This window comes from Pipistrellus hanaki (assembly GCF_964339955.1).
Source record: "Pipistrellus hanaki genome assembly, chromosome: 3".
Classification (NCBI taxonomy): domain Eukaryota; kingdom Metazoa; phylum Chordata; class Mammalia; order Chiroptera; family Vespertilionidae; genus Pipistrellus; species Pipistrellus hanaki.
Window position 1 is genome coordinate 167,010,728 of NC_140505.1, and position 25,492 is coordinate 167,036,219.

Here is a 25,492-nt window from a genome sequence, read left to right on the forward strand (position 1 = left end):
AAAAAAAACCATCAATATTACAGAAAATGCAAGCCCAAAATTCTATTCTAGGTGAAGAACCTTTGTTACTGGGTTTGGGGGAAGGGGGGAAGAGATGTGGAAAGAAAGGAGAAATATAAGTGACCTTTGTCAGACACATCACACTACTTTATGCTTAACATCAATTTCACAAAGCATTACTTTATGAAAAATTTTGGCAAGCCAACATCTTTATTATACACACAAAGTAAGCTAAAATTCAGAATTATTTCGGTTAGCTTATTGGAAAAATTGGTGCTAGTGTTCTTAGATGTGTCCAACTATGATGGAACTACTGAACTATGTCAGGTACTAATCCTTCTCCTGAAGTCTTCTATAAAACCCTTTCCATTTCATCACTTTGTTGACTAAAAGGCACAAACGGAAACAATATTATTCCTTAGTTTTACTTCCTTTAGGGGTATTGTCAGCAAACCACACTTAAATATCAGAAAGCTATAAAATGGAAATAGCGTGAAAAAGAAAAGATGGGCTCTGGCTGAGTAGTTCCGTTGGCTGGAGTGCCATCCTGATACACCAAGGTTGTAGGTTTGATCCCCCGTCAGGGCATACGAGAATCAACCAATGAATGCATAAGGAAGTGGAGCAACAAACTGATGTTTCTCTCTCTCTCTTTTCTTCTTTCTCTAAAATAAATTTTTTAAATAGAACTGATGGTATATAAAAATATAAAATATCACATATAGTGACTTTTTAATTTATCTTATATTTAAATAGCTAGTAATTACTGGGATTTTAAAATCACAGAGTATAAAAACTCACTGAAGAGCTTGTTACCCATGCCCCAGATCTCACCCCATTTCCAGAGGTAACAGCTTTTATTAGTTGTGTATCTTTTTCAGAAGTTTTTAAAATGCATATTCAATTTAGACAAATATATATTCTTACTTTTATCTCTTTGTTATCTAAAGGTAACTTACTGCTTTTTAAAATTAATATATTTTGGAAAATTTTCCATATCAGTACACTTCCTCTTGTTTTTTATATCTGCATAGTATCCCATTATATGGCTGTATCTCCATTTAAAAATATAGAGTCATTTCCAAGCTTTCATTATTCCCAACAATATTACAACAAATAAATTTGGTTGTATGTAAGTGTGCATGTCTGTGTGTATATACAAAACATATATGTGTGTGTGTGTGTATGTATGTATAAATGCAGGGGTGAACAAAAGTAGATTTACAGTTGTAATACAAATAAATAATCTATAATAATAAATGCATAATATGCTAATTAGACCAGATGTCATTCCAGACATCCTTCCTTCCAGACAAAGCGCAGTGGGCAGGGGTGCGGCAGAGGCCCCTTGGCCACTACAGCGGTGGGTGGGGGCCACGGTGGCAGCGGGCGGGGACCAGGGCCGAGATCTCTTGCACGAATTTTGTGTATTGGGCCTCTAGTACAGTAATAATAAATAACAATACAAAAATAAACCGTATTTCACGTACTCACAATGGAAACCTATTTTTCCAGTCCCTGTACACAGAATGCATCAGTTAAGTCTCCAGTGTGGGCTGGTCCTGGGCATGAGTGCCAGTTTTGTCACAATGCAGTACTGCTGACCAGGATGGCACCAAGGAAGCTAGTACACACAGAAAATGTGTGACGACCAACATTTCACTAGTTCATTATCTAGTGTGGAGGCACTCTGTAGTTATCAGAGCTGCCCAGGGTGGGGGTGGGGGTCAGTGTAGATGCAAAGCCCTTCAACATACTTTCAGACGTGTCACTCAGAGCTCAGAAGTTTTTAGGGAGAGCTAGTTCTGTTAGAAGGGGGACTTCCAAAATTCAGAGATGCAAGATTTAAAATAAACTAGGAGAGGAAAACAGAAAGCATATATACCTTCCTGGGAACTGCAACTATTGAATAAAACAAGTACAAAAAGTCTATAGAGAAAAATAAGAAAATCACAGGTTTGTGCTTCTGTGCGTGCGTGCGTGTGTGTGTGTGTGTGTGTGTGTGTGTGTGTGAAATCATCCTGAAAAGGACAAAGGAAAAGGCCTTCAAAGTTGTAATTATAGAAAATTGCTCAGGTGACTCCATCCCACCCACATGCTTTTGATTTTCAAAAAATATGATGAGTGCTTTTTAAGTCAGTGTTCCGGAAAGACTGCAGCTGTTCAGCACAGATTTTACATGCTCAGTTAAGAACACTATTTTATCAACATAAAGGTTAATGGCTTCTAAATGAGGGTAGCAGTTTCCAACATGAGTATCGTAAATTCATATTAGCATTCACTCTGTTTAAAGATACAGACCTAGGAAGATGAACTGGCCCTTGAAATGAACAGTAAAATAATAATTCAAAGATTCATAATTCCCTTTCAACTCCCACCCGAGATTTTTAGCTGGTCCTTTATAAAACATCACATGAGTTTAAGCATGTCAGCATGGAGGAATTTGCCATGACTGTAACACTGCACTCAAGACAGGAAAACAGAGCAAACTGAAAGAAACCTGTCCCTCCCATCCCCTATCAACTCCCCACCCACCCCATCCCAAACACCACCTTCTTGTCTTCGACCAGAGGGGCACTATAACTGTGCTAGCCCAGGGAATGTTCAGTGTGCAATGTTCATACCTACTAGCTGTGGGTCTGCAGGGCCACTTAAACAAAAATTAATCTCCCCTTTCAATTCTGCTGTTCAAGCAAGCAATCCTACAGCTGCTTCCATTTCCTTTAGGCCTATACCCAATCTTTCAAGTCCTGTCATCTCTTCCTTGAAAATGTCTCTCAATTTTGCTCTTTCTTCCACCATCCTCATCCCAGTTCAGGCTTTCATCAGCTCATCACTAGAAAACTACAATAGTCTCCTACTGTCCTACCAATCAGCCAAAACTCACAGCTATCAACGTGTCAATATCCAACTCCCTAATGCAACATAAAACTGCCATCACTTCTTATGGCAGCACCTCTGAACTCCTTTCCCTGGCTTTCAAGAGCATCCATGATCTGGCCACAGTTTAACTTTCTGATCTTAACTTGCTACTCCTCCCCAAGGTGCACCGTCTCTTGGTCAAGCAGTTTTATCACTGTCTCCACCCACTTCCCCAACAGCAGCACATTCAGGCCCGTTTCGCTCATGCTCTCCTCCTGCCTAGGAATTCCTTCCTCCACCCCTCCCAAACCCAAGCCAACACATCCATCCCACCAAAATCCTTCCTGTTCTTGTAGACTCTACACAATTAATATTCCTCTACATGGTTGTTTTGTACAACTATGGCCCACCTCTTCCAGGCCAATGAAAAGAACTGGGTCTTTGGAATATGACAGACCTGAGCTTCAGTCTCTGTGGAGGCTGAACACGTCTAATCTCTCTTTCTCATAGCCCTGCATCCTTAGATAATGAGGATGACGTTAATACCTCCTTTGTAGGATTGTTTTGAAGATAAAAAAAAAAAGATTCTGCATGGAGAGCAACTGGTATAGCACTTGGTATATGGTAAGCAGGCACTCAAAAAATGGTATTATTACATCATATGATTATTACATGAGCACTATGCTTCTAAAATTCTAGGCTTTAAATCCAGTATGATGTTTTCGTGTTTGTTTTTTTATTAGGTTGTAAAACTCAAGAGCAAAAACAGTGTTGCATTAAGTTGCATTTCATGTGTTTAATAACTTCAACTCACTGGATAGCCAAGAAACGGAAAAACAAATAAAATGCCCTACAGATCACCACATAGTTTATTATAAATTCCGTGTGTTAATGCTGATGTATTTTAGTAACAGGAAGCCCTTCAGACTGCCCCAAAAGGTCTATTGATTTTTACTTTGGTTTCCAAGCCAACAGTAACAAATTATAAGTTGACTACAATTTGCTATCAGCAAGGGAGACAACAGAATAACCATAAAAAGTAAACATGCAAACATAAAAATAAAATTATAAATTAAATCAAGCCCAGCAACCAAAAGTTCTGTGCTAAGTGGAGTATTAGCAAGCATAATTTCAGAGATAAAGTAGCCCTAATGTTACATAATACAGAGAGAAACATACAAAGTTATAATGATGATGGTCTAAGTCCAATGATCATAACTGTTAAAGTTAGAAGGAATTTCTACACAATTACAGCAATTATTTGTTGAGTTCCCAATATGTACCAAATACATACTACACATAAATCATACTGTTCACATAAAAGTTCATTTTGAACTCTGCATCTGTCATCTATCATGTTAGAATTCCTTCTAACATTTCATCATCTGCAAATTTGATTAATATGCCTCCACCACTTCACTTAAGGTCAATCAAAAAAATCTTTCATAAGTATCAAGTATGTCCAGGTCCTTTGGTAGGAACTGAGTCAACTGACATAATGTTGAATAAGATAGAGGTCAAGGTCAGAACCCTGTAGCATCTTACTTCTGATCTTCTTGTGAGCTTACATTGAAAAAATTTAGTTTTGTAAAAGACAAGGCTGATGGAGACACAAGACAGTCTGTAAGTATTTTAAAATGGAGCAAGCCTTCTACAAAGAGTTGGAACCAATGGATAGAATATTAGAATGATACAGATTCTGGAATCATCTCCCTTCTTTCAAGGGCCCCCCTTCTCACCCACCATTCCCCTTTTTTAATGGGAATACTTTTTTCTATGTCTAAGCTACTGGCACCTCTTTTATTCTCCACAATTCATTAAAGATAGCAGTTCAGTAACTACAAGCTCTTTCAGTTCCATAGGCTGGAGAGGTGAGGATGGGATGGAAGGACAGATTGGGAGTGAGGAGACAAGCACCAGAAAACAGTGTATTTTGATCTGCTAATTGCACTTCAGATATAGTCTATCTGGAATTTTCACTACTCCCTTGTTCTATCATTTCCAGTTAATTATCTTTCCTTTTGACAGAAAATATGGAAGCAAAAGAGGTGTCAAATAGTTCTGCTCTGCCATACATTAGCATGACCTCAAGTTGGCACAAAAGACTAATTACATCTACTTACTGCTACCTTTGCTGGGAATATAATTTTTTGTATCTCTAGGTATTCTTTATGTCACTCACTTCAGAAGACTCTGTTTATCCTAGCTTTTATATATCCTGACCCTATTCAAGTCATTACTCTTATACCTTTGGTTATGTTACATTTGCTTCTTTCTACACCGAGGACACACACTTTGAAAAACAAAGCATTTTGGAATGTTTCTCAGCCCAGCCACAGTAGTCACTTCAAATATCTTACCTTTTTCTTTCTCATCATAATCATTTGTGTGAAGGTGTATCATATCAATATAGAGAAAGTAAAAAAGATGATGAAGGAGATAGCTTAAGGCAAACTTACATTTTAGTGGGTGAACTATTAAAAGGCAAGCTCCATGAGAGCAGAGATTTTATAATTTGCTAGAGGCTCACCTACTAGAACAGTGCCTAGAGCTCACAGTAGCCACTCAAATATTTGTTAAACAAATGAACAATCAAAGTCTTAAAGGAGGGTATGATTTTAGCAGACCACAACAAAAAAAGACACCTTATAGATGGAAGGCCAAGAGCAAAGGCATGGAGGTGGTAAAGCAAGGGAAGCATCTAATTTGGCCTGGAGCTCAAGACACACACAAGCAGGGTGAGATGAGAATATAAAGACTTCTTGAGATCTTCATGTGAAGCTGAGGAGCTCAGACCTGCATGTGTGAGGCAGAGGGAGCGACCAAACATTCTGAGCAGGAATCACATAACGTGAGCTCGGATTAAGGAGGATTGTGGTGCCCTGTTCAGTTTGGCTTGGTGGATAAAGCATCTGCCTGTGGACTGAAGGGTCAAGGGCACATGCTGGGGTTGTGGGCTCAATCACCAGTAGGGGGTGTGCAGGAGGCAGCCAACCAATGATTCTCTCTCATCATTGATGTTTCCATCTCTCCCTCTTTCTTCCTCCCTGAAATATATATATATATGTGTGTGTGTGTGTGTGTGTGTGTGTGTGTGTGTATGTATGTGTGTATATATGTATGTGTGTATATATATATGTATTTTTTTAAAGATAATAATCATCCTTATCATTGTTCATTAAACATGTATTTTATTTGTACTGACCTGGGGAAAAAACTCTAGCTAGGGATAGTTACTACCTTTCGACATTCTTTCTATTTGAACTCAGAGCATTTGCCTCAATAACCTATGTCCTGTCTCCATGTTGGAAAGAGTAAGAGCCAGTGAGTGTTACCAAATCAAAAATAGGGATAAAACAACCAAAATAAAGAGGCCCCAGAACCACAGCTTCTTGCCAGAATTTTTGCAAGTCGGAGGAGAATGGCTTAGTTGTCTAATCAAAAGGAGTTATGCTCATATCTGGGAACATTTTTTTTCATTTCCATCTAGCACTTTTAATGTGTGGGGCTGCCTTGATATTGTTTCAATCTTTTTTACTATATTGGCAGGAAATGGAAAGAACAGCAGAAAGATAAAGCCCATCTGGCCACAGGGTTAATGTTTGCTTTTTCCTGGTCCTTGGACCAGATTTCCAAATGACTTACCTTTTCTTATATGTGCTCCTTATGAGTCTGGTTTCCTTCCCATAATTATTCACGTATTGTCCTATTTTTCTTATTGCATTACTATGGAACATTCCCTGATACGGTGGTTTTAATAATGTGCTTATCTACCACTGCTCAATGACCGCATCCAAAGAAAACAGTGAATGTCATAATGAAATTTGCTTCTTTATTTACAGATATATTTATTTTGCTTTTGGATATTAACTATCCCTGGCTAGCAGTTCCTCTTTGTTGATTTCTTGCAGTCTAAATTAGCCGCAGCCATGACATTGCTACCCTATTTAGGTTTGAAGCAGGTCTTAAAATAGAACTTTTACTCTCCTTTCAAAGGTTGTTCTTGTTGTTAATCCTCACCTGAGGATAGTTTTTTCATTGATTTTTAGAGAGAGGGGGGGAGTGAAGGAGGGAGAGTCAGAGAGAAAGAGAGAAACATAGATATAAGAAAGATACATTGATTGGTTGCCTCCTACATGTGCCCTGATTGGGGCCAAGGATTAAATTTGCAACCCAGGTATGTACCCTTTACTGGGAATCAAACTTGCAACCCTTCAGTGCATGGGCCAGTGCTCTAACCACTTAGCCCACTAGCCAGGGCAATTATGTGATTTTTATCACAGCTACAATATGTTTGGGGAAGTGTGGTCCACAAGGTGGTTTCAATCTTAGACAAAACAAACAAACAAACAAACAAACAAACAAAAAAAGCCTCAATGTTTTAAATAAGTATGGTAGAAATAATAAATACACATAGTGGTAATATATATAGGATACCATAATAAATACTGCATTAATGATATATATAATAAAGCATGGTGCTAATAAAATATAACTAAAAGAGTGTCAATGAATTTTACAACATTGAACTCTACCTCTCACTAATTACATATAAGATGGCCATCTCCTTATCCCAAAAAATACTAAATAGAAATTATAAATTAAAAAATATTCTTAACAGCCAAAACTGGTTTGGCTCAGTGGTGGAGCGTCGGTTTGCGAACTGAAAGGTCCAGGTTCAATTCCGGTCAAGGGCATGTATCTATCTGGGTTGCGGGCACATCCCCAGTAGGGGGTGTGCAGGAGGCAGCTGGTCGATGTTTCTCTCTCATCGACGTTTCTATCTCTCTATATCTCTCCCTTCCTCTCTGTGAAAAATCAATAAAATATATTTTTAAAAAAAATATTCTTAACACATGGCAAGAGTTCTATATCTACTAACTGTAACATGGCATGAGATCGCCTCTGGCTCTCTGACCTGGGTTCTGTGCTGTTAAACATTTTTCAATGACCTCATCAGAAATCACTCATAGTAGATTAATCACAGGGCTTCACACAAAAAATCAACAAGCTTAAAAACACAGGCTATATCTGACACTGAGTTATGGATGATTACAAAGTCTTCACTGAAGGTCCAAAAAACTCTGGAGAGATACAGAATGAAGGAGGTGTGGCTTAACAGCAGCACATGTGAAAGAGACTTTAGAGTTTTAGATTATTCAATTTTGGCAGCCACAATTGCATATGGCTGCCAAAAATGCTACTCCAAACTTGGGCTGTATTAGAGGAAATACAGCATGCAGAGCAAGCCAGTAGATCCAGCTCACACCTGGAATGCTTTTTTCAGTGCTAGCGGTCCTGCTCTCAAAGGGCCAAAATGGAGTACATTTAGGTTTTAGATCAGAAGGCTGAGTGACACAAATTCATGTTATACAAGGGACTGAAACTGTTAGCTTAGAAAGGAGACAGTTCTACCATTTTTAATGAGTATGTGTTCTTTTTATGATCAGAATAAAAGACATTTCCAATTTGGAGGGAAAAAAACATTTAAATAATGCCCAATGCTGAAGAGGATATTATGAATTTGATATATCCAGGCACTGCTGGTTTATTAAACCTTTTAAAAATATATTTTATTGATTTTTTACAGAGAGGAAGGGAGAGAGATAGAGAGCTAGAAACGTCGATGAGAGAGAAACATCGACCAGCTGCCTCTTGCACACCCCCTACTGGGGATGTGCCCGCAACCAAGGTAGTACATGCCCTTGACCGGAATCGAACCCGGGACCTTTCAGTCCTCAGACCAACGCTCTACCACTGAGTCAAACCAGTTTTGGCTGGTTTATTAAACCTTTTAGAAAACAATCTTTCCATGCATTGCTACAGCCACAAAATATTTGTTATAGTGGCTTTATAGACAAACTATGGTAGATTCATAAGATGGACTATTGACTGGCAATAAAGAACAAACCTAATATAAGCACATGGGTAATCCTCAAAAATGCATTATTCTAAGTGAAAGAAGCCAGACTCAAAAAATTAGATTACCATATGATTTCTCTTAAGTAACATTCTGGAAAAGGCAATACTCTAAGGACAGAAAACAGATCAATGATAGTCAGAGGTTCGGGTGAGGCAAGGATTTGACTATAGAGGGACATGGGAAGAGTTTTGGGGGATGATGGAACCATTTCATATCTTGATTGTTAGAATGGTTAAGCAACTGTACAGCTACATTAACAATTACAGAACTGTATATTGAAAAGGATATATTTTACTTTATTTAAATTATATGTTAATTTTTTTAAAAGGGGGGGAAAAAGAAAATCTTTAAGGCAGCCAGAGAAAAAAGATATACACAGAGCAACGAGGTCAAGAATTATCATTTTTTAAAAATCATCACCCAAGGGTATGTTTCTATTGTTTCCAGAGAGAGAGGGAGAGGAAGGTAGAGGGAGAGAGAAACAATGTGAGAAACATTGATCAGTTGCTTCCCGTATGCACCCAACCAGGGATCAAACCCACAACCTAGATATGTGCCCTGACCAGGAAGAGATGACCTTGCATGTATGGGGCAACACTCCAACCAACTGAACCATGCTAGTCAGGGCTAAAAAGTAGAAATAAAGACTTTTCCAGAGCAACAAAAACTGAAAGAATTCATTACCAACAGATCCAAACTATAAGAAATGTCAAAGGAAGTTCTTCAGGCAAAGGAAATATGAAATCAAATAGAAACTTGGATCTATATTTAAAAATGAAGATCTCAGAAAATGGCGGAAATGAAGGTAAATATGAAATACCTTTTCTATTTTCAATAGCTCTAAATGATTGTCTAAAGGAGGGGTCAACAAAGTATGGCTTGGGGGCCAAATTTCACCCACTTCCTGTTTTTGTAAGTAAAGTTATATTGGAACACAGTAACACCCATTCTTTTATGTATTGTCTATGGCTGCTTTCTCGCTACAATGACAAAACTGAGCAGCTGAGACAAAGACCAGATGGCCTACAATGCCCAGAATATTATCAGGCCCTTTACAGAAAAAAGTTTGCTGCCCCTGGTCTACAGCAAAAATAGCAATGTATTGTGGGTTTATAGCATATGTAAAAGAAAAATATATAATAACAATAGCACAAAATATGATGAGGAAATTGGTGTATAAATACCTTCCTGTGATAAAAACTCTACACTATATGTGAAATGGTGATTAATCAAAGATGTGTACTATAAACTCTAGGGCAACCACACAAAATTTTTTATGACTTAAATAATAAGACAACAGTGGAGATAAAAATTGGCTCATAAAAGGAGTTGATAAGTGCTAAAGTAGACACACACACACACACACACACACACACGCGCACACACAAAAAGGAAAGGGAAAGGAATAAAGAACACATGGAACATATGGAAAACAGCAAGTTGGAAGAGTTTAATCCAACCGCATTGAAATTACATTGAATATAAGAAAGCTAAAGATATTGTTTAAAAGACAGAGAATTCAACATGAATAAAAAAAGCAAGATAACTATAGGGTATGGTAAAAGTAGGTTTATAGTTGTTTGCATGGAAAACAATACAATCTATATATATATATACTAAAAGCCTAAGCTACAGGTCAACTGATCGACCGGTAGCTATGATGCGCACTGACCACCAGGGGGCAGACGCAGGAGCTGCCCCCTCATGGTCAGTGTGTTCCCACTGCTAGACACAGCTCGAGCCTCTTCCATGAACACTCCCCCTGCGCACCCCTCCCCCATGCAGAGCGGGATCCGGATGGGCTCAGAACTGACTGGGTGCGAGCCCACTACCACTTCTCCCTAGGACGGGCGGGCAGAGACCTCAGCGGGGCGGCAGCAAGCCTACGGAGAGGCCAGGGCTTGAGCTCCTCCCCAGCCACCTCCCCTTCACACACTACTACATTCCTCTTGGGATGTAGGAACTGACAGTTTTGGTGTAGGCCAGGCAGAGGGACCCCACCGTGCACCAGGCCTCTAGTAATTAATAAATAATAATACAAGAATAAAGTCTGTTTCACATACTCACAAATATAAACCTACTTTTTCACCACCCTGTATATGCTGGCTACAAGAAACTCAGTTTAAATATAAACACAGAGCTCGATTAAAAGCAAATGGATTTGACAGATATGACTTCTTGCTACAACCAAGTGAGACAATAAACAAACCCTTGTTGCAAAAAGAAACTATAAAACTGAACAAAATTTAAAAAAAAAAAACTGAACAAAATTCATACAAACAATCAATCTGAGGCTTAAAAAAATCAACTAAAGGCATACAATACTGTGAGAAGCATTTATGCCTAAAAACGCATGAACCTGAATAAGAACAGTAAATCCATGGCATTCTCACCTGGGGCCTCTATGATCCCTCCTGCCTCAGTTGAAGCCGACGTTGTGCCAGATGGGCACATGTTATGAGAATGAGAAGCTTTCTTTGGTGCAGTAGGAAAAGGTTCACTTAATTTGGAGCAGTGCATAACACCCATGTCCCGTGGTGGTGTCAGTGAAATTGATTATCTCAGAGAAGGGCAAGTGGGAAGCGCCAAATGCTCTATTAGCACAAAGTTGTGGGCACGTTTGGGGCAATTTTATTCCTGGTGGAGGCTGCGTGCTCTTACAGCAAAATCCGAGAAGGTCTCATCAGTCACACTCCCCTGGCTGACACTGAAGCTGTTCGCATGCCAAGAGACAAGGTGAAAGGGGCCAGCGGAATGTAAAAGGCAGAGGCTTGAAAACACCCTGAACTTTGAATGTGTGACTTACCCATAACAGGCCCATTGACAGATGACAGAAACCTTGCAGTTCAAGGTGGTTTAGTATAACCTCTATTCAATAACTGGCTGACCAGTACGTCATGTAGCTATAGGGGCACCCCCTGGGAAAGCAGACTAAAAATAAAAACCAGTTTTAAAAAATGAGCAGAGACATTAATGGTCACAAATCACAGCAGAAAGAGATTTTGCAGTTTTAGTAAGCATGTTACAAAACGAAGAAACAATGAACAAACAAAAATAGTAACAACAGTATGTGTTAGATTGTGATTATCTCACAATTCATATTTATACCAAATCATCAAATTGCACACCTTACCTATCATGTATATGCAATTTTTAATTGACAAATATTCCCCAATTAAAGAAAATAAAATAACAAAAATCTTGGGAAGAAAAGTATTATTACACTGAATACACAGAGATACTCCATGACAGGATAGAAATCCTGAAGTTGAAAAGTACAATACTGAAATGAAAAATTCACCACAGCAATTCAACGCAGTTTGAGGTGGCAAGAGAAACTTTCAGTGATCCTAAAAATGGAAATTATCCAATCTTAATAACAAGAAAGAAGATTGAAGAAAAATAAACAGAGCTTCAGAAATTTATGCAACACCAAGCATTACAATATATACACAATGGAAATCCCAGGAGAGAAAAGAGAAACTTACCAATTTTCATGAAAAACATTAATCCACTCATTCAAGAAGCTCAATAAACACCAAAGATAGTAAATATTTGAGTTAATATAAAATATGTTTACCAATTTCTTAACATCTTTGAAAGACGTAAACATTTAAAATATATATATTTATAGTAAGTATAAATACACTTATATTTTAATATATTGTTTATATATTTATATCCTATCTAATAAAGATGGCGGCGCTCACAGCCAATAAGGAGGGAATATGCTAATTGCTGCCATACCCTCAAAGATGGCGGCACCCAGTCCCCTCAGCCCCCTAGCCTCCTAGGACAGGCCCAAGGCACAGGCAAGAGTGCAGAGATAGCCTGAAAATAGTTTTCTCTTCAAAAAATTAAGGTCACTGAAAGTTTCCTGTGGCAATAATTTTTCCTTTTCTATCCTGATAAACACTAAAATAACTAATGATAGATTACTAATGTGTTACAAAACACATATTTTTCAACTAGGTTGTGCTTGAACCTGTGACCTGTTTTTATGAGAAATCCAGATGCTACAGAGTAAACTGAATTAGCCAAAGTCTTTTGCAAATATTGCCTCAAGTTGTAGCAATTGTAACCAGTTTAATAATTGTTTTAGTCTAGTGACATCTAGTGGCAAAAGTGGTAAAAATATCATTACTGTACATTAACCTACATTAAAGGGAGGCCATCTTATGAAAAAAGGCAAACTATGATATTTATTAGCATTAAAGATGTTTCAATCTCTCTTTGGCCTATATCAGCGGTTGGCAAACTCATTAGTCAACAGAACCAAATATCAACAGTACAACGATTGAAATTTCTTTTGAGAGCCAAATTTTTTAAACTTAAACTATATAGGTAGGTGCATGGTTATTAACTTAATTAAGGTACCTGGTATTTTGTGGAAGAGCCACACTTAAGGGGCCAAAGAGCCACATGTGGCTCGCGAGCTGCAGTTTGCTGACCACTGGCCTATATAAGTATTAACTTCTCTCAATAGGATTTATCATTTGTTTTCTTATCTTGTAGCTGGTACATATTAATCTTGATATAACATAAGATTTACTGAAACAAAAGATATTACTATTTTAATTATAAGTTAGAGAAAGCTCTCAGTTAGAAAGACTGAATAAAGAACAAAGCTACCCCCAACGATGATTATGCCTGCTCCAACAATCTTGCAATTCAAAACTGCATTGTTGTTTACATAATTTGCTTACATTCTAATATATAAAAAGCTAGGGGCCGTCATGACCTACATGACCAGACAGGTGGCCGAACAGCAGGGGGTCTGCTGTGGGGGCGGGGACGCCTCTCTGCATGCCTGCACCAGGGGTCTGGTTCAAGTCCCAGAGAGTGAGAATGACATAGGCTAAGGAACTTGCAGAGTTTTAGTGGGGGTGAAGTCGATTTTGAGGTGAGGCTGAGCAGAGGGCAGAGATCTGGCCAGAGCCCTGGCCAAGAGGCCTGTGGTCCGGGTAAGCCAGCCATAGGAGGGATTAGTCCTGGTGACTTGGGCACTATAGAAAGAACAGGGTGAGGGCGGCTTGGCTGGGACTTGCCCAGGGGCAGAAGACCAGGCAGAAGGAGGCTCTGCCAATAACAGTGGTGGCGATCTGAGTTCTGGTCCTGATGCTGCTCCCCAGAGAACATTGGAGCTAGAAGGCACCTTCATAGCCACTGAATTCCCATTCCCTTTACAGGTAAGAAATAAAGAGGCCAAGGAGGCCTGGTTCAAGTGCAGGGGGTCAGCAGTGGGGGTAGGGGTGAGGCCGTGGCAGTGGCAGACACCTCTCTATGGGGTCTGGTTTAAGCGCTGGATTGTGAGAGGGTGAGTGAGAATGACATAGGCTAAGGGTCCAGCAGGGTTTAGTGGGGGTTAGTTGTAGAAAGAATAACTTCAGCCATCGAAGATCAAACTGTACACCCCAAATGCTTTTTCTTGGATAGTCCAGGTGGTAGTGGAAAAACATACCTTTATAACGTTTTAATACATTATATTAGAGGTTGTGGTGATACTGTTTTACCCACAGCATCTGCAGGAATTGCTGCAAATTTACTTTTCGATGGAAGAAACTCTCATTCCTAATATAAATGACCAATTCCATTAAATGAAACTTCAATTTCTAGACTCGACATAAAGAGTGAAGTTGCTAAAACCATTAAAAAAGCCAAACTTCTCATTATTAGTGAATGCTTCATGACATCCAGTCATCCTATAAACGCCATAGACAGATTACTAAGAGACATTATGAATCTGAATGTTGCATTTGGTGGGAAACTTCTCCTTCTTGGAGGGAATTTTTGACAATGTCTCAGTATTGTATCACATGCTATGTGATCAGCCATAGTACAAATGAGTTTAAAGTACTGTTCTTGGGGATGTTTCAGAAAGTTGTCTCTTAAAACAAATATGAGATCAGAGGATTCTGCTTGTAGTGAATGGTTAGCAAAACTTGGAGATGGCAAACTTAATAGCAGTTTTCATTTAGGAGTGGATATTACTGAAATCCCCTGTGAAATGATTTGTAACGGATCTATTACTGAAGTTACCTTTGGAAATACTATGTCTATAAATAATATTAAAAATATATCTAAACGTGCGATTCTTTGTCCAAAAAATGAGCATGTTCAAAAATTAAATGAAGAAATTTTGGATATACACTAGTATAATAATAAATCTTTAGACACTTTTGTTAATTATTTTAATCAGCTCATATGAGAAAAATAATTATATATCAAAACTCATTCTTTACAATGTCACTTTGCATTTCATTAGCTTTCTGTGAAACTGAATTTTGATAGAAACATTTTTAATTTCAATTTTATTTTTTCCATCACCATTTATCCCCTTTATCAACTCTCCTCACTCCTCTCCCTTCACCCCTGCAATCACTACACTGTTGTCCATGTATATGAGTTCTCTTTCTTATTTTTTCTTTTTTGCTCAATCCCTCTATCTCTCCCCAAAACCTCCCCACCTCCCAAAGCTGTCTGCCTGCTCTCTATCTATGAATCTGCCTCTATTTTGCTTGGCAGTTCATTAAATTCCACATAGGAGTGAAATCATATGGTGCTTGTCTTTCTCTGACTGGCTTATTTCACTTAACATAATGTTATCCAGGTCCTGCATGCTGTTGCAAAGGGTAAGTTTTCCTTTTTATGGCAGAGTAGCATTCCATTGTATAAATGTAACACAGTTATTTTATCCATTCATTACGAAAACCTGTGACTTCTAAAAAATTCTTCCTCAATAATGAATTCTCAATGAATCTAAAATTTAACATACAGGCATCAATATGAATCAGTTTTTTTTTTTTTAATATATTTTATTGATTTTTTTTTACTGGAGGAGAGAGGGATAGAAAGCTAGAAACGTCGAGGAGAGAGAAACATCGACCAGCTGCCTCTTGCACACCCCCTACTGGAGATGTGCCCGCAACCAATGTACATGCCCTTGACCGGAATCGAACCCGGGACCTTTCAGTCCGCAGACCAACACTCTACCACTGAGCCAAACCGGTTTTGGCAATATAAATCAGTTTTAATAATACTGGAGTTTGCCCCAAAATAATAAAAACCCAATAACATATTGAAAATACTCTTTTGATAACCACTTTTTAAAATATATAAAGTCATTTAGTTAAATGATCTAATAGGTCTGTGATCTCAAGTAAGAGATTCATGTTCTAGCTCAATGTTTTCCAAAGTGTGATCCATGAACATAAGAATGCTAGTTTAATAGATAGTTGCCTTAAACCTGAACCTACTGAATCAGACTCTCTCGCTCCAAGTTGGGATCTATAACCAGAATTTTTAAAAAGTTTCTTCATCTCATGGCACACAAACTAATTACTAAAATTCTTTAGCACACCAAAAAATACTATGTCGATCTGACAAAAAAATAAGTATAATTTTGATTCATTCACACCAGACAGTTATTGATAGGTTGGTTGTTGTCCATTTTTTTTCTAAGGGAAGAGAGGTCAGTGCCAGTGACTACATAGTCAAATATTGCATGTTTTAAAAATTTTTTGCAGCACATGGGTTGAAAATTGCTGATCTAGAGGTCTATATTTCAAAATACTTAAAGTTCACTAAGCTAGATGCTAGATACAAGTACAGAAACAAAGTCCCAGCAAATGAAAGAAAAGGTTAAATAAAGAAGCATTAAGTTTCAGGAATAGGCATAGGTACCTTCTCTGAGATTTAATACAAAGAAACAAAAATGGATGCAGGCACAGAGATTATTGGATGAGGAAAAGAGTGAGGCTACTCTTACAAAATGGCTTCGCCTTCTCAAACGGTTTAAAGGACCTTTCGCTTAAGGTTACCCAGTTTCTGAGTAAGGTTCCCTTTACTGGTTAACAGCCTTGTTAAAAAGGTTATCTGAAGAGCTATTATACATACAAGACTGATTACAAGGTAATCAGGAATAAGTGATCAACTTTTCTAATATGGTGTTTGGGTGGGAGAAATACACTCTTAGGATCAACCTGGGCCTAGAGTCACCTCTAAGCCATTCAAAGAAGACTGTGCTCTGATTAAGATCCATTCTCTCGACACCCCATGTTCCAGTGCAGAGATAAAATCTGACTGCTGGGAAACAAAGGTGTCTTACAAATGCAAAGACTTTCTACCTTCAAACTATTTGTCTGGCTAATAGACAAGGAGGTGAAACAGATGTGAAGAAACTGGTCACTGAAAATCTAGCTCCCTCGCATTCTCCTTATCGCCCTTTTCCATCGAGTCATTCTAACCCAGCTTCCGCCTCAAGCACCAATTCTCAACGTCCCATGTGATTTGAGAGCCTTCACTGCTGTTCAATGAGATTTTGCTCTCCCAAGAAAAGCCCCTAGCTCTTTTCAATTGTCAAAATCTACTTCACATATACCATGGTCTTCACAACCAAACACAAAATTCCCAACAAAGCTGTTTGGTGTCATTGAAGCGTCTCTACTGTATGTTTAACCTTCCTTGTTGGTAACAAGGACAGTCTCTTCCGTAGTCAGCAGGACAATCATATGCTGTATCCAGGGTCAACAGCAAAAATGATAGGTCAATTGCAAAGAATGTGCTTATGCATGCATATGTGTATACATGCATATATTCATCAACATGAATAAATAGAATAATTATTTAACTTATGTATATATAAAACATCAATATTGCATTTAGCTTGTGAATATTTCATTTATATGAAATGACATAAAATAATGGTAACCATTAAAAAATATGAGTGGTTAAGTTTTAAGAAATCTATAGAACTTGTTTAATCTTTAGCAATCTAACTACTTTGCATCAAATCTGCATTTTGACTGTGTTCTGTCATTACCATTTATTGCTACTTTCTAATTTTTTTAATTTTAATTTTCTACTGAATGTTTTACATTTCAAAATAAATTGGTAAAGTCAGACACTGCTATGACAAACAAATTCTTTTGACTTAAAAAAAAAAATAGGAACACATATTTGGCAGCTGTACAGATCATACATTATATTCTGGTATAATTATCCAAAAGGGTTAAAGACCAAAGAAAGAATCTGCTTGCTTATTAAAAATGCAAACATTACCTCAGTCATACAAATAGCCCCAAACTCGCCTGGCCGCTGCCTCTGCAGATCACCCACCAGCATCAGCATTACATCATATGACATTATGGAACAATAGTGAACTCTGTGTAATACTTGAATATATTGTTTTGGGAGAATAAACTGTCATTAACTTGAATAAAAGCTCTCTGAAATCAAACCTGGGGGGTAGAGCCCTCACTGTATGGCCCTTTTACTACTTTGAGAAACAGCCTCATCCTGAAAGCAGGAAAGAGGGGAAAAGAGATCAGGGCATAAAGGCAACAGTGATGAGTGGCCCCTGCAGCCGCCCAGCAGACAGCTGGCCGGGCTTTAAATTACCAGACAGAACAATGTCAAAGCAGGAGGCACCTCAACACATGCTGCACCTAAAAGTCCAAACAACCTCACACCCAACCCTCTATGTCTTATTACAGCCCAGTGATTGGAACAATGGGCTTTGCTAGAATTGGGAACTGAGTCTTTCCCTATGTACAAAATTTTGACACACTTGATGACCCGATGCCATTGCAAGATGGGCTAACACTTGTAAGCCATGTGATTTTTAGGCACTGAATTTAAGCTCTGAGCACCAATGTTTTAATATGAACATATGAAAAGAATAACAGCTATTATGCAGAGGCATGAAGGGGAGGGAATTAGCTACTATTATAATTATACTTATTATTTCCACCCAATTGTCCCCTTTGCCTATCTTTTCCACTGTTCAGGATGCTCTTACTTACTTCACAAGTGAAACATGAGCATCAACTTCAATGCGCACTGGCTGTGTGTGTGTGTGTGTGTGTGTGTGTGTGTCCCTGCAGTCTGGCCGTTGTCACATGTTGCCATTTCTTACTTTCATGACACTCTTACCAAGTGACTTATCTACCTTCCAAATCCTAGATCACCTCTCAACTACAACTTGCTACTCACCAGCTTTCCTCTCTCCTGAAACTGTCCTCAATGCTCTCAACAAACAAGGTTCACAGAGGCGAAAAACAAAGCCAGAGCAACACAGCTAGCTAGTTGGTGGCCGAGTCCCAATTAAAACCTCGGTAATCAGTGCAACCAATCCAGCTGCACTGCATTGACTGCAGTACACCTCATTAACTATTCACCTTCAGATCCCCAGCGATTATTTTAAATCTGAAGTCAGCTTCCCTTAGTATCAAGCCTTTTCCTAGATGTTTCACTTACTGGTCAAGTTATTATCATAAATTATAAGTTATTTCAAATACTTAAGAAAAGAAACATTAATCTCAGAAAATTAAGTATATCTCAAAGTTCTGAGGGAATTATTGTCGTTTGTTTTTATTATTTCCCTAAAGTGGGACAAAAATTGGTCACATAAGGCCTCATGCAGGGACTAGAAGAGTTTAGGAGAAAGGACACAGTTAACAGCCATGAAAATCCTGACTGTGAGAAGTACTGCATGCATTTCCAGAGGGACAGAGTAGGAAGGTTTCCTTAAACCAGCGGTCTCCAACCTTTCAGACCTCAGAACCACCAGTTGGCAACTGCTGGGAGAATACCAGCTCCCACCTCTAAGTTTCTAAAGATAAAGGTTATATCTTTTAATGTTGTTGTACAAGGATACGTAGAGATGAAAATTTCATTAATGTTGGCTTCTTTAGAGAATCACATAATTCCTCAAAATTATGAAAACTAATAAGGGGATGTAATGTGTCATTTTATGTAAGAGCCAGAGAGTTTACCAAAGTCTAACTCTAAGGTCCGTGAGGAACAGACTGAAAGCCTGTACTGCCTCATTAGTAAAGCAGATGAAGTTCTAGGAAGAATGAGTTGATATATGGATCATCTATGAAGCACTATTTGTTTTTATATTTTTGTTTTTTAAGTATAGCGTGGAATAGTATAACTAGTATAGAATTTGACATCAGTGATGAAGGTTCAAGTTCAATCCATCAGCAGCTATAGAATCTGGCACAAATCACTTAAACATATTTAGTGATATGAGAATTAAAGGAATATGTGTATGGCAGGGGCTTTTAAAATATATAAATGTAAGATGAATTCTATTACTGTACACTGTACCAGGTTAATAAACCAGTACCTCATATTCATTTATACATCCTAATTTTTAGGGGAGAGGGAGACAGAAAGAGAGATTCTTATAGTAGAAACCCCACTCCATTACCAGTGTTTAATGGCGATATGAAAATAACAAAATAACAAAATAAATTAATATATTTACTAATTTAAAATTAACAAAAATATGAAACTATTAAGTAAATAAAACTCATATTAAAAGGTAACTACCTCAATATACACTAATCAAGAAGGTTAATGGTTTGTTTACACTCTCCCTCCTCAATATATGCTCTCTCCTCTCAACCAATACGGTTGCCAGAACTAAAAGTGTATCGGTGGTCATGAAGATTTCTTCTATGGATCTGAACTAGCCAAACCATAGTCCAGAATCCAGACCATTCATGGAAATATAACAGGTAAGGGCTAACTCCAACATCATTCATTCATTTATTCAGACCCTACTTTATACCAGGCTCTATTCCAAATGCTGAGGATTTAACACTTGGAACCAATGCCATCACACATTCTAGTGGAAAAATAGAGACGGTAACCAAATAAACAATGCAGTATAGGGCAATGATGATTAAGTGCTACCGAGAAAAACAGGCAGGGAAAAGGGCTGCAATTCTAAATAGGGCAGTCAAGGAAGGCTTCACAGAGAAGATGCCATTTAAGGAAAGACCTAAAGGAGATGAATAAGGCACACAGATATCTGAGGAGAGTAGTGGGGCTATGCAAACCTTTCCAGCAAGTCCAGATGAGTCAAAATGCAAGCCCTTACCTTTCAAAAGAGGTTGGAAGGTTGGAATCTCTTGCAACTTGATGACATCAGGATCATTGCTGACGTTCCGCGAGGCCTGGGAGCCCTGAGCCACAACCACAATGTCGTCCATCTTGGCTCTGTGCTTAGCTGGAGAAGGAGTCACTGAAAATAAAGTTACACCACTCAGGAGTTGCATGTTCATTAGCCACCCCTGTCTCACCAAAGCTGTTTCACTGTAGTTATTAAAAATAATATTTTTATACCAAAAAAAATGCTAACTGGATTTTTTCTGCGGCAGGGGCTCATAAGGGAAAAGAATCATGGAGGAACTCCATTTTCTATCATAGTTTTAAATAACTCAAACATTACAGAATTTCATTATATATATATATATACATGAAATTGTTTTTTGTAATTTAAAATATTTTATTATTTGGCACACAAAAGAATGAGCAAGTTATGTTTTTGTTATTTCTTTGATCTTCTTGATGTCTGTCCCTAGTTCACCAATGAGGAATAAAGGTACAAAGTTTGGCTGTGACTTTCCCAAAGTCAACAGCCGTAGAAAAAGAGTTAGGAAAGGAACTGGAGGTCTACAAGCTGTTGGTATACAGGACCCATCCCTGCGGCACTGCGATTGCAGAGCTGTCAAAGCCACCCATCACAGCGAACCAAGTACACATCCTAATTATGGGGGTTGGGGACAAACCCTGATACTCAACCCTAGATAATGGGTGTATTCCTGAGGCACCCTCACCCTTAAAGTTACAGGGATTAGTCCAAGGAGGTAAAAAAAATAATCAGTAGGTCCCTTCTAGGCTGAGGCAAAATTCAGATACTTGGAAGGCTGCTAGAAGCAGGTCAATTTCAGGTCTCGATGCAATCTACTCGGAGGGAAGTGATTCAAACGATCAAGGACTCACTAGTCCAGGACATCTTCCTCTCCCCAAATATGTTCCTGGCTGGGGCCAGAATAAACCTTTTCCACTCCACAAGGCAGATTGGCAAACTCATCAGTCAGGTTCTTAAAGGTCGATCCAAGGATGCCACAGAACTGCCCTGCCACCTAGAGGCTGGAGTCTCATATGGCATGGCGTTCACTCTTCCAGAATCTTTTTTTTTTTTTTTTTTTTTTTTCTGCTCTTTAAGAAATACCCCTTAATCTCTTGGTAATTCACCTAACGCACCCAAGAGTTAAAAGATTTATAAACCTGTCACACATCCCTTCTGCAAAGGAACCTCTGAGGCCCGTTTTGGAGAAGGAACCTGTTCTAACTTAGAAGTCCTGTCTAGGGTCCCTCCACTGTGAGAACCAAATCTCACTGTGTCAGTCCCGAGTCCTAAAGCCAATAGATAACTAGGTCATCTTTTAAAACAGGCTGTGGCTGGGAGACACAGCTGTTTCGAACATAAATAATGGGTATGGGCGCCCACGCTGGCTTAGCTGCTGTCACGGGCACTCCCTTCATCAGGGGACTCAAGGCTGGGACAGATGGTGACTTAAAAAAAAAAAAAAAAAAAAAGGCACGGTGAGGGCTCTCGGAGCGTTCGTGTCCGCCGGTCTCCCAGACCCCACGAGGCTGGGAGGCAGCGCCCTCCGTAGGCCGCCACGGCCGCGTGGATGGAGGAAGGTGGAAGTTAGGGCACCGACCTGAGGAGTTCAGATCGTTGGGTCGGCTCTCGGCCTCCGAGCTCTGCTCGCTGCCCATGGTGCAGGCAGCCGCTGGCAGCGAACAGCGGGGAGGCGGCCGCCGCTCCGGCTGCGGGGCGACGAGCAAGGACGGGAGCGGGGATGGGGAGGCTACATCCAGTCGGGGCGCCGCAGTGGGGCGATGTGTGCGGGTGGAGAATGGGGAGCCCGGGCGGTGGAGAATGGGGAGCCCCTCTTTGGGGAACGGACGCGGCCAGAGGAGCAGCTCGCCCGCCTCCTCTGGAGGAGCTCCAAGGAGCGAGAGGCGGGAACGGCAGACTTCAGCCGCGCCTGCCACCGACGGGCGGCGCCGCTCTCACTCACTCACTCACTCGCTCGCTCACGCACCGCCCGCTCGCTGCTTCCGGGACGCGGATGGGCGGTGCCCGCGGCGCGCGGCCGTCAGTTCCGGGTTAGAGGGCCGCGGCCTCCCGCCCCAGGATGGGCGGGACCATTCTGCCTAGGAAACTAGGGTGACGCCCCCTTAAAGGGCCCGACTCTCTGAAAAACCAGACGGGGGCCCCAAAAGGGTATGATACTGACCCTTCACCTTTAAGCATCATTCACACATTAGACACTTTGTCCCTGTCGTTAGAACGTTATAAAATAGATAGTGTGTGTGTGTTTTAAACTTTATTTTCCAGATCAGGAGAGGTAGACTCAGGGTCTGAATCCACAGTTGTCTGGGTGGAAAGCTCCTGTTTCAGCTCTGAAAGCTGGGCGTCATCCCTAAAATACTAGATGGTGAAAGGAGCTGGAGATGAGACAAAAGGGTATGGGAGCATCTTTAAAGGAAAGTAGATGCAGCCACAGTCTAGGCAATTTCCTAGGAGACCTTGACAATTATCCGCAAGCTGCCATACTGAAACAAGCAAAGGCGAGGAAGGAGCACAGGTAGTGCAGAACAGAAACTGCAGTTTGGGCAGGTCAAGGACTTAGACCTAGCAATGCCATCGGAGTTGGGACGTTCTGAGATTCTCAGAACTTTGCAATTGATTCCTATTGTTTGCTTCATGAAATTTCCAGCAAATGCCCTGAGATTTTATGTATCTACAATAATAAAAGCATAATATGCTAATTAGACCAGACGTCCTTCTGTCCTTCTGCACGTCCTTCTGCACAAAGCCATGGCTGCAAGGAAAGCCCAGGTCCCAGGTGCCTGTTGGGGGCTGGAGGGAAGCCAGAGCTGGGGGGGGAGGGAGAGGAGGAGGGAGGATTGCTCTTGCACGAATTTTGTGCATCGAGCCTCTAGTGTAAATATAATCTCAAAAAGAGTGCCAAATTCACTAACTGATTAAGTTCCTTCTATATCTCAGGCATTTCCCTTATTTTATCTTATTTACTTTTCACAACAACTCTGAGGCCCATAAACAGGAAACTTGCTTATGGTCACTAAGCAGAATTAGTATTAATATTGTCTGATTTCAAACCTCAGACTCTTTCCTCTACTCAGCATTAAGCACTGGGGGTGAAGTGGGGGCTGAGGGTAAGTACAAATGAATACAAGTTCGATGTACTGTGAGGATAGAACTAAAAACTGCCTGAGAGATCAAAATAAACTTCTTAGAGGTGGTGTTTGGCTATAATCCAGGTTCACACAAAACACCAGGCTGATAGGACTGGGAAGAACCCACTAGGTAATGTGACATTGCTCTCCTGGACACCCCTTCCATTCTCTCTATATCTGCCTTCATTTGGGGTGGGTGAGAGAGGAGGTAATATGGGGGAGCATTACTCATATGCTGACTCTTGTTCTCCCTCCTCCAGATCAAAGTATATTTATATTGTATTCCATAATCTACTCCATGCTAATGTGGTGATGTTTTTCATGCTTCTTTTTAGATGAACATTTCGTTCTAAAAGGGATTTTCTGTCCATCAACTGACAAATGGATAATTATAGGGTGTCCCCCCAAAATATGTATATACACTGTAATAGATGATAGCTCAATTTTGAAAATGAAATGTATTTTATTAAAGACTGCCATTATAAATTATTCAAAGTGTGCGTATGCCTTTTTTTTTTTTTTTTTTTTTTTTTTTTTTTTTTTTTTGGCAATACCCAAAAAATATCCTGGTCTCTACTGATCTGGCTGAGACATTGACTTATGAAGTTTTCCTTGTATGAGAAAATATTTTTTCTTCTTCCTTTTAAAATTCTCTGTCTTTGATTTAGACATTTTTATTATAATTTGTCTTGGATACGAATATTTTGCATTGAGATTTTGGGATGACAGATTAGCTTGGATATCCAAATCTCTCCCCAGAACTTTGGGAAGTTCTCAGTTATTATTTCTTTGTAAGCTTCCTATTCCATCTTCCCTCTCTTTTCTGTCTAGGACTCCAAATGTACACACATTGCTTCTATAATAGTGTTCCATATGTCCCGTAGGCTTTATTCCTTCTCATTTATTTTTCCTCTTTGCTCTTCTGATTAGGTAATTTCAACCGATCTGTCTTATAACTCACTGATCTTTTTTCCCTGCTTAGTCAAGTCTGCTGTTGAAGTCCTCTGTTGAATTCTTCAGTTCAGTTCTTTAAATTATTTCTTATGCTTTTTATCTCTTTGTTGAACTTTTCATCTTGTCCTTGTATTGTTTTGCTGATGTGATTAAATTATTTTTTCTGGGTTCTCTTGTAGCTCTCTGAACATCTTTGGGATATTTATTTTGAATTCTTTGTCAGGCAATTCCTGGATCTCCATTTTTTGGGGGGACCAGTTACTGGAATTTTACTGTATTCTTTGGTGAGACATATTTCCCTGATTCTTCATGATCCTTGTAGCCTTGTGTAGGTGTCTGCACCTACAGACTTTATGGACTGTCTTCAGGGGAAAATTTTTGCCTGCAGGTGGAGGCATATTGGAACATGCTGTGTCCCCAGTGGTATAGGGCACAAATGCAGGGTCTTATGGTAGCTAATAAGTGATAAAACCAGGAGTCAAGTATTCTAAAACTCATTATATCTCTAATCCACTCCAGACTAGCTCCTCCTCCCATGTCTTTATGTTGCCTGGCAACCCATCCATCCAGTTTCCAAGCCAGAAATCTGCTTACCCTCATCTCCACATCAACCAATCACAAGTCTAGAGAGAATTTTGTCTTAATTTCTTTTCTATCTCTATGCCCTGTTCAGGGTCTCCT

General features: G+C 39.5%; 1 protein-coding gene across 3 annotated transcripts in view; it reads right to left on the reverse strand.

The window, feature by feature from the left end:
- Window positions 1-22,737, reverse strand: part of BORCS5 (BLOC-1 related complex subunit 5) — a 71,137-nt gene extending 48,400 nt beyond the window's left edge. Inside the window, exons 1-2 of one of the 3 annotated variants that reach the window (XM_084877666.1) lie at window positions 22,312-22,728; window positions 20,679-20,822 (exon numbers count right to left, since the gene is read on the reverse strand). In XM_084877666.1, the coding sequence (XP_084733792.1) occupies window positions 20,679-20,822; window positions 22,312-22,369 (202 nt within the window). In that variant the 5' untranslated portion in view covers window positions 22,370-22,728. Of the gene's footprint in view, window positions 1-20,678; window positions 20,823-22,311 lie in introns of all 3 variants that reach the window. The other 2 variants (XM_084877664.1, XM_084877665.1) reach the window with 2 other exon arrangements.
- Window positions 22,738-25,492: the final 2,755 nt, after the last annotated feature.